At 55.8% G+C, this 13,209-nt stretch overlaps 1 protein-coding gene across 1 annotated transcript in view; it reads right to left on the bottom strand.

Moving 5' to 3' along the window:
* The window catches only part of ryr1b (ryanodine receptor 1b (skeletal)), a gene marked incomplete in the record, with an annotated part of 337,334 nt that overhangs the window by 256,292 nt on the left and 67,833 nt on the right, over window positions 1-13,209 (bottom strand). Inside the window, 1 exon segment of the mRNA XM_055895181.1 lies at window positions 5,636-5,656. Coding sequence (XP_055751156.1) covers window positions 5,636-5,656 — 21 coding nt within the window.

The raw sequence follows: 13,209 nt of genomic DNA, 5'->3' as shown, positions 1-13,209 counted from the left end.
ATGGAACAGAGCGGCTTCCATAATCAAGCCTTATGGCCAGGGGGCTTTCCTCACCATGCCCTACAGCAAGGGGGCTTTCTTCACCATGCCCTACAGCAAGGGGGCTTTCCTCACCATGCCCTACAGCAAGGGGGCTTTCTTCACCATGCCCTACAGCAAGGGGGCTTTCCTCACCATGCCTTATGGCCAGGGGGCTTTCCTCACCATGCCCTACAGCAAGGGGGCTTTCCTCACCATGCCTTATGGCCGGTGGGCTTTCCTCAACATGCTTTTTGGCCAAGGGGCTTTCCTCACCATGCCTTATGGCCAGGGGGCTTTCCTCACCATGCCTTATGGCCAGGGGGCTTTCCTCACCATGCCTTATGGCCAGAGGGCTTTCCTCACCATGCCTTATGGCCAGGGATTTCCTCACCATGCCTTATGGCCAGGGGGCTTTCATCACCATGCCTTATGGCCAGGGGGCTTTCATCAACCTGCCTTATGGCCAGGGGGCTTTCCTCACCATGCCTTATGGCCAGGGGGCTTTCCTCACCATGCCTTATGGCCAGGGGGCTTTCCTCACCATGCCTTATGGCCAGAGGGCTTTCCTGGCCAGGGGGCTTTCCTCAACATGCATCAAAACAGAGAGAACCAGCAGGAGATTTCAGTCATGATAATTCTAAGGGACGGGGGTAAGGGACGGGTTGGGAGGGGCTGACAACACTGTTTTAGAGGGGTAAGGGACGGGTTGGGGGGGCTGACAACACTGTTTTAGAGGGGTACGGGACGGGTTGAGAGGGGCTGACAACACTCTTTTAGAGGGGTAAGGGACGGGTTGGGAGGGGTGGCTGACAACACTGTTTTAGAGGGGTAAGAGACGGGTAGGGAGGGGCTGAAAACACTGTTATAGAGGGGTAAGGGACGGGTTGGGGGGGCTGACAACACTGTTTTAGAGAGGTAAGGGACGGGTTGGGAGGGGCTGACAACACTGTTATAGAGGGGTAAGGGACGGGTTGGGGGGGGGGGCTGACAACACTGTTATAGAGGGGTAAGGAACGGGTTGGGGGGGGCTGACAACACTGTTTTAGAGGGGTAAGGGACGGGTTGGGAGGGGCTGACAACACTGTTTTAGAGGGGTAAGGGACCGGTTGGGGGGGCTGACAACACTGTTATAGAGGGGTAAGGGACGGGTAGGGAGGGGCTGAAAACACTGTTATAGAGGGGTAAGGGACGGGTTGGGGGGGGGGGGCTGACAACACTGTTATAGAGGGTAAGGAACGGGTTGGGGGGGGCTGACAACACTGTTTTAGAGGGGTAAGGGACGGGTTGGGAGGGGCTGACAACACTGTTTTAGAGGGGTAAGGGACCGGTTGGGGGGGCTGACAACACTGTTATAGAGGGGTAAGGGACGGGTTGGGGGGGGGGGGCTGACAACACTGTTATAGAGGGGTAAGGGACGGGTTGGGAGGGGCTGACAACACTGTTATAGAGGAGTAAGGGACGGGTTGGGAGGGGGGGGGCTGACAACACTGTTATAGAGGGGTAAGGGACGGGTTGGGAGGGGGGGGCTGACAACACTGTTATAGAGGGGTAAGGGACGGGTTGGGGGGGGCTGACAACACTGTTTTAGAGGGGTACGGGACGGGTTGGGGGGGCTGACAACACTGTTATAGAGGGGTAAGGGACGGATTGGGGGGGGGGGGGCTGACAACACTGTTTTAGAGGGGTAAGGGACGGGTTGGGGGGGTTGACAACACTGTTTTAGAGGGGTAAGGGACGGGTTGGGGGGGGGGTCTGACAACACTGTTTTAGAGGGGTAAGGGACGGGTTGGGGGGGCTGACAACACTGTTTTAGAGGGGTAAGGGACGGGTTGGGGGGGGGGCTGACAACACTGTTTTAGAGGGGTAAGGGACGGGTTGGGGGGGCTGACAACACTGTTTTAGAGGGGTAAGGGACAGGTTGGGGGGGCTGACAACACTGTTTTAGAGGGGTAAGGGACGGGTTGGGGGGGCTGACAACACTGTTATAGAGGGGTAAGGGACGGGTTGGGGTGGGCTGACAACACTGTTATAGAGGGGTAAGAGACGGGTTGGGGGGGGGGGGGGGCCTGACAACACTGTTTTAGAGGGGTAAGGGACGGGTTGGGGGGGCTGACAACACTGCTATAGAGGGGTAAGGGACGGATTGGGGGGGGTTGACAACACTGTTTTAGAGGGGTAAGGGACGGGTTGGGGGGGCTGACAACACTGTTATAGAGGGATAAGGGACGGGTTGGGGGGGTGGGCTGACAACACTGTTATAGAGGGGTAAGGGACTGGTTGGGGGGAGTGACAACACTGTTTTAGAGGGGTAAGGGACGGGTTGGGAGGGGCTGACAACACTGTTATAGAGGGGTAAGGGACTGGTTGGGAGGGCTGACAACACTGTTTTAGAGGGGTAAGGGACTGGTTGGGGGGGCTGACAACACTGTTATAGAGGGGTAAGGGACGGGTTGGGGGGGGGCTGACAACACTGTTATAGAGGGGTAAGGGACGGGTTGGGGGGGGCTGACAACACTGTTTTAGAGGGGTAAGGGACGGGTTGGGGGGGTTGACAACACTGTTTTAGAGGGGTAAGGGACGGGTTGGGGGGGGGGGGGCTGACAACACTGTTTTAGAGGGGTAAGGGACGGGTTGGGGGGGGCTGACAACACTGTTATAGAGGGGGTAAGGGACCGGTTGGGGGGGGCTGACAACACTGTTTTAGAGGCGTAAGGGACGGGTTGGGGGGGGGGGCTGACAACACTGTTTTAGAGGGGTAAGGGACGGGTTGGGGAGGGGGGGGGGCTGACAACACTGTTTTAGAGGGGTCAGGGACGGGTTGGGGGGGGCTGACAACACTGTTTTAGAGGGGTAAGGGACGGGTTGGGGGGGGGGGCTAACAACACTGTTTTAGAGAGGTAAGGGACGGGTTGGGGGGGGGTTGACAACACTGTTTTAGAGGGGTAAGGGACGGGTTGTGGGGGGGGGGGCTGACAACACTGTTTTAGAGGGGTAAGGGACGGGTTGGGGGGGGGCTGACAACACTGTTATAGAGGGGTAAGGGACCGGTTGGGGGGGCTGACAACACTGTTTTAGAGGGGTAAGGGACGGGTTGGGGGGGGGGGGGGCTGACAACACTGTTTTAGAGGGGTAAGGGACGGGTTGGGGGCAGGGGGCTGACAACACTGTTTTAAAGGGGCAAGGGACCGGTTGGGGGGGCTGACAACACTGTTTTAGAGGGGTAAGGGACGGGTTGGGGGAATGACATCACTGTTATAGAGGTGTAAGGGACGGGTGGGGGGGGGGGGCTGACAACACTGTTATAGAGGGGTAAGGGACTGGTTGGGGGGGCTGACAACACTGTTTAGAGGGGTAGGGGACGGGTTGGGGGGGGGGCTGACAACAACTGTTTTAGAGGGGTAAGGGACGGGTTGGGGGGGGTGGGCTGACAACACTGTTTTAGAGGGGTAAGGGACGGGTTGGGGGGGGCTGACAACCACTGTTTTAGAGGGGTAAGGGACGGGTTGGGGGGGGGCTGACAACACTGTTTTAGAGGGATAAGGGACGGGTTGGGGGGGCTGACAACACTGTTATAGAGGGGTAAGGGACGGGTTGGGGGGGCTGACAACACTGTTTTAGAGGGGTAAGGGACGGGCTGGGGGGGGCTGACCAACCACTGTTTTAGAGGGGTAATTGACGGGTTGGGGGGCTGACAACACTGTTTTAGAGGGGTAAGGGATGGGTTGGGAGGGGGGGGCTGATAACACTGTTTTAGAGGGGTAAGGGACGGGTTGGGAGGGGGGGGGCTGACAACACTGTTTTAGAGGGTAAGGGACGGGTTGGGGAGGGGCTGATAACACTGTTTTAGAGGGGGTAAGGGACGGGTTGGGGGGGCTGACAACACTGTTTTAGAGGGGTAAGGGACGGGTTGGGGGGGGGCTGACAACACTGTTTTAGAGGGGTAAGGGACGGGTTGGGGGGGGGGGGCTGACAACACTGTTTTAGAGGGATAAGGGACGGGTTGGGGGGGCTGACAACACTGTTATAGAGGGGTAAGGGACGGGTTGGGGGGGCTGACAACACTGTTTTAGAGGGGTAAGGGACGGGCTGGGGGGGGCTGACAACACTGTTTTAGAGGGGTAATTGACGGGTTGGGGGGCTGACAACACTGTTTTTAGAGGGGTAAGGGATGGGTTGGGAGGGGGGGGCTGATAACACTGTTTTAGAGGGGTAAGGGACGGGGTTGGGAGGGGGGGGGCTGACAACACTGTTTTAGAGGGGTAAGGGACGGGTTGGGAGGGGCTGATAACACTGTTTTAGAGGGGTAAGGGACGGGTTGGGGGGGCTGACAACACTGTTTTAGAGGGGTAAGGGACGGATTCGGAGGGGGGGGGCTGGCAACACTGTTTTAGAGGGGTAAGGGACGGGTTGGGGGGGGGGTTACAACACTGTTTTAGAGGGGTAAGGGACGGGTTGGGGGGGGGCTGACAACACTGTTTTAGAGGGGTAAGGGACCGGTTGGGGGGGGGGGCTGACAACACTGTTTTAGAGGGTAAGGGACGGGTTGGGAGGGGGCTGACAACACTGTTTTAGAGGGTAAGGGACGGGTTTGGGGGGCTGACAACACTGTTTTAGAGGGGTAAGGGACGGGTTGGGGGGGCTGACAACACTGTTATAGAGGGGTAAGGGACGGGTTGGGGGGGGGCTGACAACACTGTTTTAGAGGGGTAAGGGACAGGTTGGGAGGGACTGACAACACTGTTTTAGAGGGGTAAGGGACGGGTTGGGGGGGCTGACAACACTGTTATAGAGGGGTAAGGGACGGGGTTGGGGGGGTGGGCTGACAACACTGTTTTAGAGGGGTAAGGGACGGGTTGGGGGGCTGACAACACTGTTTTAGAGGGGTAAGGGGACGGGTTGGGGGGGTGGGCTGACAACACTGTTATAGAGGGGTAAGGGACGGGTTGGGGGGGGGCTGACAACACTGTTATAGAGGGGTAAGGGACTGGTTGGGGGGGGCTGACAACACTGTTTTAGAGGGGTAAGGGACGGGTTGGGGGGGGGCTGACAACACTGTTTTAGAGTGGTAAGGGACGGGTTGGGGGGGGGCTGACAACACTGTTTTAAGGGACGGGTTGGGAGGGGCTGACAACACTGTTTTAGAGGGGTAAGGGACGGGTTGGGGGGGGCTGACAACACTGTTATAGAGGGATAAGGGACGGGTTGGGGGGGCTGACAACACGTTATAGAGGGGTAAGGGACGGGTTGGGGGGGCTGACAACACTGTTTTAGAGGGATAAGGACGGGTTGGGGGGGCTGACAACACTGTTATAGAGGGATAAGGGACGGGTTGGGGGGGGCTGACAACACTGTTATAGAGGGGTAATGGACGGGTTGGGGGGGCTGACAACACTGTTTTAGAGGGGTAAGGGACGGGTTGGGGGGGCTGACAACACTGGAGAGGGTGTGAGGTGAGGTGAGGGGAGGGGAGAATGGGGAGTGGGGGGAGTGATCGGAGGGGAGGAGAGGAGGGGATGAGAGGAGGGGGGGGGGGGGTGGTTGTGGTTTATGTGTCATGTAACAGGAAATGAGACACGTATGTTCAGAGACCAATGACTGTAGGGCAGAGACGTACCCATTTGTCCAAATCCACTGCCTGTGGTTGGCAGGGAGGGAGGGAGGGAGGGGGGAGTAAGAGACAAAACAGAGCAGTAACTACAACAGGTATTCATATTTAAATGGTTGTACCGTGTCCTGGTTCTGCTGTCCTGGTGTGGGTGGGACTTTTGTATGACATGCATACTCTACACTCTTACAAAATAAGGTGCTGAAAGGGTTCTGGGCCATAGGATAACCCTTTTAAGAACCCTTTTTGGTTCCATGTAGAACCCTTTTTGGTTCCATGTAGAACTCTTTTTGGTTCCATGTAGAACTCTTTTTGGTTCCAAATAGGACTCTTTTGGGTTTCATGTATAACGCTCTGTGGAAAAGGTTCTACATGGAACCAAAAAGGGTTCTACATGGAACCAAAAAGGGTTCCACTTGGAACCAAAACGGGTTCTACTTTGAACCAAAACGAGTTACTCGGAACCAAAAAGTGTTATCCTATGGAGACAGCCGAAGAACCCTTCTGAAACCTAGTTTTCTGAGTGTATGATAGTTCAATGTCTATTATTATTATTATTATTATTATTATTATTATTATTATTATTATTATTTACAGTATACATGTATAGGTGTTTCTGTGTTGACCGTGGCCTTCGCAAAGACAGTAGAAAGGAAAGTGACGTCGTGATGTGTGGTATGTGGTAATGATGGAAAATACATAGCATTATTTATGGTGGAGGTACTGTTCTGTGGGTGGAGGCTGTACTGTTCTGTGGGTGGAGGCTGTACTGTTCTGTGGGTGGAGGCTGTACTGTACTGTGGGTGGTGGTACTGTACTGTGGGCGGAGGCTGTACTGTTCTGTGGGTGGAGGCTGTACTGTACTGTGGGTGGTGGTACTGTACTGTGGGCGGAGGCTGTACTGTTCTGATGGTGGAGTCTGTGCTGTACTGTGGGAGGAGGCTGTACTGTACTGTGGGTGGAGGCTGTGCTCTACTGTGGGTGGAGGCTGTACTGTACTGTGGGTGGAGGCTGTACTGTTCTGTGGGTGGAGGCTGTACTGTACTGTGGGTGGAGGCTGTACTGTACTGTGGGTGGAGGCTGTACTGTACTGTGGATGGAGGCTGTACTGTACTGTGGGTGGAGGCTGTACTGTACTGTGGGTGGAGGCTGTACTGTACTGTGGTTGGAGGCTATACTGTACTGTGGGTGGAGGCTGTACTGTACTGTGGGTGGAGGCTGTACTGTACTGTGGGTGGAGGCTGTACTGTACTGTGGGTGGAGGCTGTACTGTACTGTGGGTGGAGGCTGTACTGTACTGTGGGTGGAGGCTGTACTGTACTGTGGGTGGAGGCTGTACTGTACTGTGGGTGGAGGCTGTACTGTACTGTGGGTGGAGGCTGTACTGTACTGTGGGTGGAGGCTGTATTGTACTGTGGGTAGAGGCTGTACTGTACTGTGGGTGGAGGCTGTACTGTACTGTGGGTGGTGGTACTGTACTGTGGGTAGTGGTACTGTACTGTGGGTGGTGGTACTGTACTGTGGGTGGTGGTACTGTACTGTGGGTGGAGGTACTGTTCTGTGGGTAGAGACTGTACTGTACTGTGGGTGGTGAAGGTACTGTACTGTTCTGTGGGTGGAGGCTGTAATGTTCTGTGGGTGGAGGCTGTACTGTACTGTGGGTGGTGAAGGTACTGTACTGTTCTGTGGGTGAAGGTACTGTACTGTTCTGTGGGTGGAGGCTGTTCTGTTCTGTGGGTGGAGGCTGTTCTGTGGGTGGAGGAGGCTGTACTGTTCTGTGGGTGGAGGCTGCACTGTTCTGTGGGTGGAGTCTGTTCTGTGGGTGGTGGAGGCTGTACTGTACTGTGGGTGGAGGCTGTACTGTTCTGTGGGTGGAGGATGTACTGTGGGTGGTGGAGGCTGTACTGTTCTGTGGGTGGAGGCTGTACTGTACTGTGGGTGGAGGCTGTACTGTACTGTGGGTGGAGGCTGTACTGTACTGTGGGTGGAGGCTGTACTGTACTGTGGGTGGAGGCTGTACTGTACTGTGGGTGGAGGCTGTACTGTACTGTGGGTGGAGGCTGTTACTGTACTGTGGGTGGAGGCTGTACTGTACTGTGGGTGGAGGCTGTACTGTACTGTGGGTGGAGGCTGTACTGTACTGTGGGTAGAGGCTGTACTGTACTGTGGGTGGAGGCTGTACTGTACTGTGGGTGGTGGTACTGTACTGTGGGTGGTGGTACTGTACTGTGGGTGGTGGTACTGTACTGTGGGTGGTGGTACTGTACTGTGGGTGGTGGTACTGTACTGTGGGTGGAGGTACTGTTCTGTGGGTAGAGACTGTACTGTGGGTGGTGAAGGTACTGTACTGTTCTGTGGGTGGAGGTTGTACTGTTCTGTGGGTGGAGGCTGTACTGTACTGTGGGTGGTGAAGGTACTGTACTGTTCTGTGGGTGAAGGTACTGTACTGTTCTGTGGGTGGAGGCTGTACTGTTCTGTGGGTGGAGGCTGTTCTGATCTGTGGGTGGAGGCTGTTCTGTGGGTGGAGGAGGCTGTACTGTTCTGTGGGTGGAGACTGTTCTGTGGGTGGTGGTGGCTGTACTGTACTGTGGGTGGTGGAGGCTGTACTGTTCTGTGGGTGGAGGCTGTACTGTTCTGTGGGTGGAGTCTGTTCTGTGGGTGGTGGAGGCTGTACTGTACTGTGGGTGGAGGCTGTACTGTTCTGTGGGTGGAGGCTGTTCTGTTCTGTGGGTGGAGGCTGTTCTGTGGGTGGTGGAGGCTGTACTGTTATGTGGGTGGAGGCTGTACTGTTCTGTGGGTGGAGTCTGTTCTGTGGATGGTGGAGGCTGTACTGTACTGTGGGTGGAGGCTGTACTGTTCTGTGGGTGGAGGCTGTTCTGTTCTGTGGGTGGAGGCTGTTCTGTGGGTGGTAAAGGCTGTACCGTTCTGTGGGTGGAGTCTGTTCTGTGGGTGGAGGATGTACTGTACTGTGGGTGGAGGCTGTACTGTTCTGTGGGTGGAGGCTGTACTGTTCTGTGGGTGGAGGCGGTACTCTACTGTGGGTGGAGGATGTACTGTTCTGTGGGTGGAGGCTGTACTGTTCTGTGGGAGGAGGCTGTACTGTTCTGTGGGAGGAGCGCTGTACTGTGGGGTGGTGGTACTGTACTGTTCTGTGGGTGGTGGTACTGTACTGTGGGTGGGTGGTACTGTTCCGTGGGTGGAGGTACTGTACTGTGGGTGGTGGTACTGTACTGTGGGTGGTGGTACTGTACTGTGGGTGGTGGTACTGTACTGTGGGTGGAGGCTGGTACTGTGGGTGGTAGGTACTGTACTGTGGGTGGTGGTACTGTTTCTGTGGGTGGAGGCTGTACTGTGGGTGGTGGTACTGTACTGTGGGTGGTGGTTACTGTACTGTGGGTGGTGATACTGTACTGTGGGTGGTGGTACTGTACTGTGGGTGGAGGTACTGTTCTGTGGGTAAAGACTGTACTGTACTGTGGGTGGTGAAGCTACTGTACTGTTCTGTGGGTGGAGGATGTACTGTTCTGTGGGTGGAGGCTGTACTGTACTGTGGGTGGTGAAGGTACTGTACTGTTCTGTGGGTGAAGGTACAGTACTGTTCTGTGGGTGGAGGCTGTACTGTTCTGTGGGTGGAGGCTGTTCTCTTCTGTGGGTGGAGGCTGTTCTGTGGGTGGTGGAGGCTGTACTGTACTGTGGGTGGAGGCTGTACTGTTCTGTGGGTGGAGGATGTACTGTGGGTGGTGGAGGCTGTACTGTTCTGTGGGTGGAGGCTGTACTGTTCTGTGGGTGGAGTCTGTTCTGTGGGTGGTGGAGGCTGTACTGTACTGTGGGTGGAGGCTGTACTGTTCTGTGGGTGGAGGCTGTTCTGTTCTGTGGGTGGAGGCTGTTCTGTGGGTGGTGGAGGCTGTAATGTTATGTGGGTGGAGGCTGTACTGTTCTGTGGGTGGAGTCTGTTCTGTGGGTGGTGGAGGCTGTACTGTACTGTGGGTGGAGGCTGTACTGTTCTGTGGGTGGAGGCTGTTCTGTTCTGTGGGTGGAGGCTGTTCTGTGGGTGGTGGAGGCTGTACTGCTCTGTGGGTGGAGGCTGTACTGTTCTGTGGGTGGAGGCTGTACTCTACTGTGGGTGGAGGCTGTTCTGTGGGTGGTGGAGGCTGTAATGTTATGTGGGTGGAGGCTGTACTGTTCTGTGGGTGGAGTCTGTTCTGTGGGTGGTGGAGGCTGTACTGTACTGTGGGTGGAGGCTGTACTGTTCTGTGGGTGGAGGCTGTTCTGTTCTGTGGGTGGAGGCTGTTCTGTGGGTGGTGGAGGCTGTACTGTTCTGTGGGTGGAGTCTGTTTCCTTGGGTGGAGGATGTACTGTACTGTGGGTGGAGGCTGTACTGTTCTGTGGGTGGAGGCTGTACTGTTCTGTGGGTGGAGGCTGTACTGTACTGTGGGTGGAGGCTGTACTGTACTGTGGGTAGAGGCTGTACTGTACTGTGGGTGGAGGCTGTACTGTACTGTGGGTGGTAGTACTGTACTGTGGGTGGTGGTACTGTACTGTGGGTGGTGGTACTGTACTGTGGGTGGTGGTACTGTACTGTGGGTGGAGGTACTGTTCTGTGGGTAGAGTCTGTACTGTGGGTGGTGAAGGTACTGTACTGTTCTGTGGGTGGAGGCTGTACTGTTCTGTGGGTGGAGGCTGTACTGTACTGTGGGTGGTGAAGGTACTGTACTGTTCTGTGGGTGAAGGTACTGTACTGTTCTGTGGGTGGAGGCTGTACTGTTCTGTGGGTGGAGGCTGTTCTGTTCTGTGGGTGGAGGCTGTTCTGTGGGTGGAGGAGGCTGTACTGTTCTGTGGGTGGAGTCTGTTCTGTGGGTGGTGGTGGCTGTACTGTACTGTGGGTGGAGGCTGTACTGTTCTTTGGGTGGAGGATGTACTGTGGGTGGTGGAGGCTGTACTGTTCTGTGGGTGGAGGCTGTACTGTTCTGTGGGTGGAGTCTGTTCTGTGGGTGGTGGAGGCTGTACTGTACTGTGGGTGGAGGCTGTACTGTTCTGTGGGTGGAGGCTGTTCTGTTCTGTGGGTGGAGGCTGTTCTGTGGGTGGTGGAGGCTGTACTGTTATGTGGGTGGTGGCTGTACTGTTCTGTGGGTGGAGTCTGTTCTGTGGATGGTGGAGGCTGTACTGTACTGTGGGTGGAGGCTGTACTGTTCTGTGGGTGGAGGCTGTTCTGTTCTGTGGGTGGAGGCTGTTCTGTGGGTGGTGGAGGCTGTACCGTTCTGTGGGTGGAGTCTGTTCTGTGGGTGGAGGATGTACTGTACTGTGGGTGGAGGCTGTACTGTTCTGTGGGTGGAGGCTGTACTGTTCTGTGGGTGGAGGCTGTACTCTACTGTGGGTGGAGGATGTACTGTTCTGTGGGTGGAGGCTGTACTGTTCTGTGGGAGAAGGCTGTACTGTTCTGTGGGAGGAGGCTGTACTGTGGGTGGTGGTACTGTACTGTTCTGTGGGTGGTGGTACTGTACTGTCGGTGGTGGTACTGTTCCGTGGGTGGAGGTACTGTACTGTGGGTGGTGGTACTGTACTGTGGGTGGTGGTACTGTACTGTGGGTGGAGGCTGTACTGTGGGTGGTGGTACTGTACTGTGGGTGGTGGTACTGTTCTGTGGGTGGAGGCTGTACTGTGGGTGGTGGTACTGTACTGTGGGTGGTGGTACTGTACTGTGGGTGGTGATACTGTACTGTGGGTGGTGGTACTGTACTGTGGGTGGAGGTACTGTTCTGTGGGTAGAGACTGTACTGTACTGTGGGTGGTGAAGCTACTGTACTGTTCTGTGGGTGGAGGATGTACTGTTCTGTGGGTGGAGGCTGTACTGTACTGTGGGTGGTGAAGGTACTGTACTGTTCTGTGGGTGAAGGTACATTACTGTTCTGTGGGTGGAGGCTGTACTGTTCTGTGGGTGGAGTCTGTTCTGTTCTGTGGGTGGAGGCTGTTCTGTGGGTGGTGGAGGCTGTACTGTACTGTGGGTGGAGGCTGTACTGTTCTGTGGGTGGAGGATGTACTGTGGGTGGTGGAGGCTGTACTGTTCTGTGGGTGGAGTCTGTTCTGTGGGTGGTGGAGGCTGTACTGTACTGTGGGTGGAGGCTGTACTGTTCTGTGGGTGGAGGCTGTTCTGTTCTGTGGGTGGAGGCTGTTCTGTGGGTGGTGGAGGCTGTAATGTTATGTGGGTGGAGGCTGTACTGTTCTGTGGGTGGAGTCTGTTCTGTGGGTGGTGGAGGCTGTACTGTACTGTGGGTGGAGGCTGTACTGTTCTGTGGGTGGAGGCTGTTCTGTTCTGTGGGTGGAGGCTGTTCTGTGGGTGGTGGAGGCTGTACTGTTCTGTGGGTGGAGTCTGTTTCCTTGGGTGGAGGCTGTACTGTTCTGTGGGTGGAGGCTGTACTGTTCTGTGGGTGGAGGCTGTACTCTACTGTGGGTGGAGGCTGTTCTGTGGGTGGTGGAGGCTGTAATGTTATGTGGGTGTAGGCTGTACTGTTCTGTGGGTGGAGTCTGTTCTGTGGGTGGTGGAGGCTGTACTGTACTGTGGGTGGAGGCTGTACTGTTCTGTGGGTGGAGGCTGTTCTGTTCTGTGGGTGGAGGCTGTACTGTGGGTGGTGGAGGCTGTACTGTTCTGTGGGTGGAGTCTGTTTCCTTGGGTGGAGGATGTACTGTGCTGTGGGTGGAGGCTGTACTGTTCTGTGGGTGGAGGCTGTACTGTTCTGTGGGTGGAGGCTGTACTCTACTGTGGGTGGAGGATGTACTGTGGGTGGTGGAGGCTGTAATGTTATGTGGGTGGAGGCTGTACTGTTCTGTGGGTGGAGTCTGTTCTGTGGGTGGTGGAGGCTGTACTGTACTGTGGGTGGAGGCTGTACTGTTCTGTGGGTGGAGGCTGTTCTGTTCTGTGGGTGGAGGCTGTTCTGTGGGTGGTGGAGATTGTACTGTTCTGTGGGTGGAGTCTGTTTCCTTGAGTGGAGGATGTACTGTACTGTGGGTGGAGGCTGTACTGTTCTGTGGGTGGAGGCTGTACTGTTCTGTGGGTGGAGGCTGTACTCTACTGTGGGTGGAGGATGTACTGTTCTGTGGGTGGAGGCTGTACTGTTCTGTGGGTGGAGGCTGTACTGTTCTGTGGGAGGAGGCTGTACTGTGGGTGGTGGTACTGTACTGTTCTGTGGGTGGTGGTACTGTACTGTGGGTGGTGGTACTGTTCTGCGGGTGGTGGTACTGTACTGTGGGTGGTGGTACTGTACTGTGGGTGGTGGTACTGTACTGTGGGTGGTGGTACTGTACTGTGGGTGGAGGCTGTACTGTTCTGTAGGCGGAGGCTGTACTGTGGGTGGTGAACTGTACTGTGGGTGGTGGTACTGTACTGTGGGTGGTGGTACTGTTCTGTGGGTGGAGGCTGTACTGTGGGTGGTAGTACTGTACTGTGGGTGGTGGTACTGTTCTGTGGGTGGTAGTACTGTACTGTGGGTGGTAGTACTATACTGTGGGTGGTGGTACTGTTCTGTGGGTGGTGGTACTGTTCTGTGGGTGGTGGTACTGTTCTGTGGGTGGTGGTACTGTACTGTGGG

This window comes from Salvelinus fontinalis, chromosome 33 (assembly GCF_029448725.1).
Source record: "Salvelinus fontinalis isolate EN_2023a chromosome 33, ASM2944872v1, whole genome shotgun sequence".
Taxonomy (NCBI): domain Eukaryota; kingdom Metazoa; phylum Chordata; class Actinopteri; order Salmoniformes; family Salmonidae; genus Salvelinus; species Salvelinus fontinalis.
This window is presented reverse-complemented; position numbering and strand designations above follow the sequence as displayed.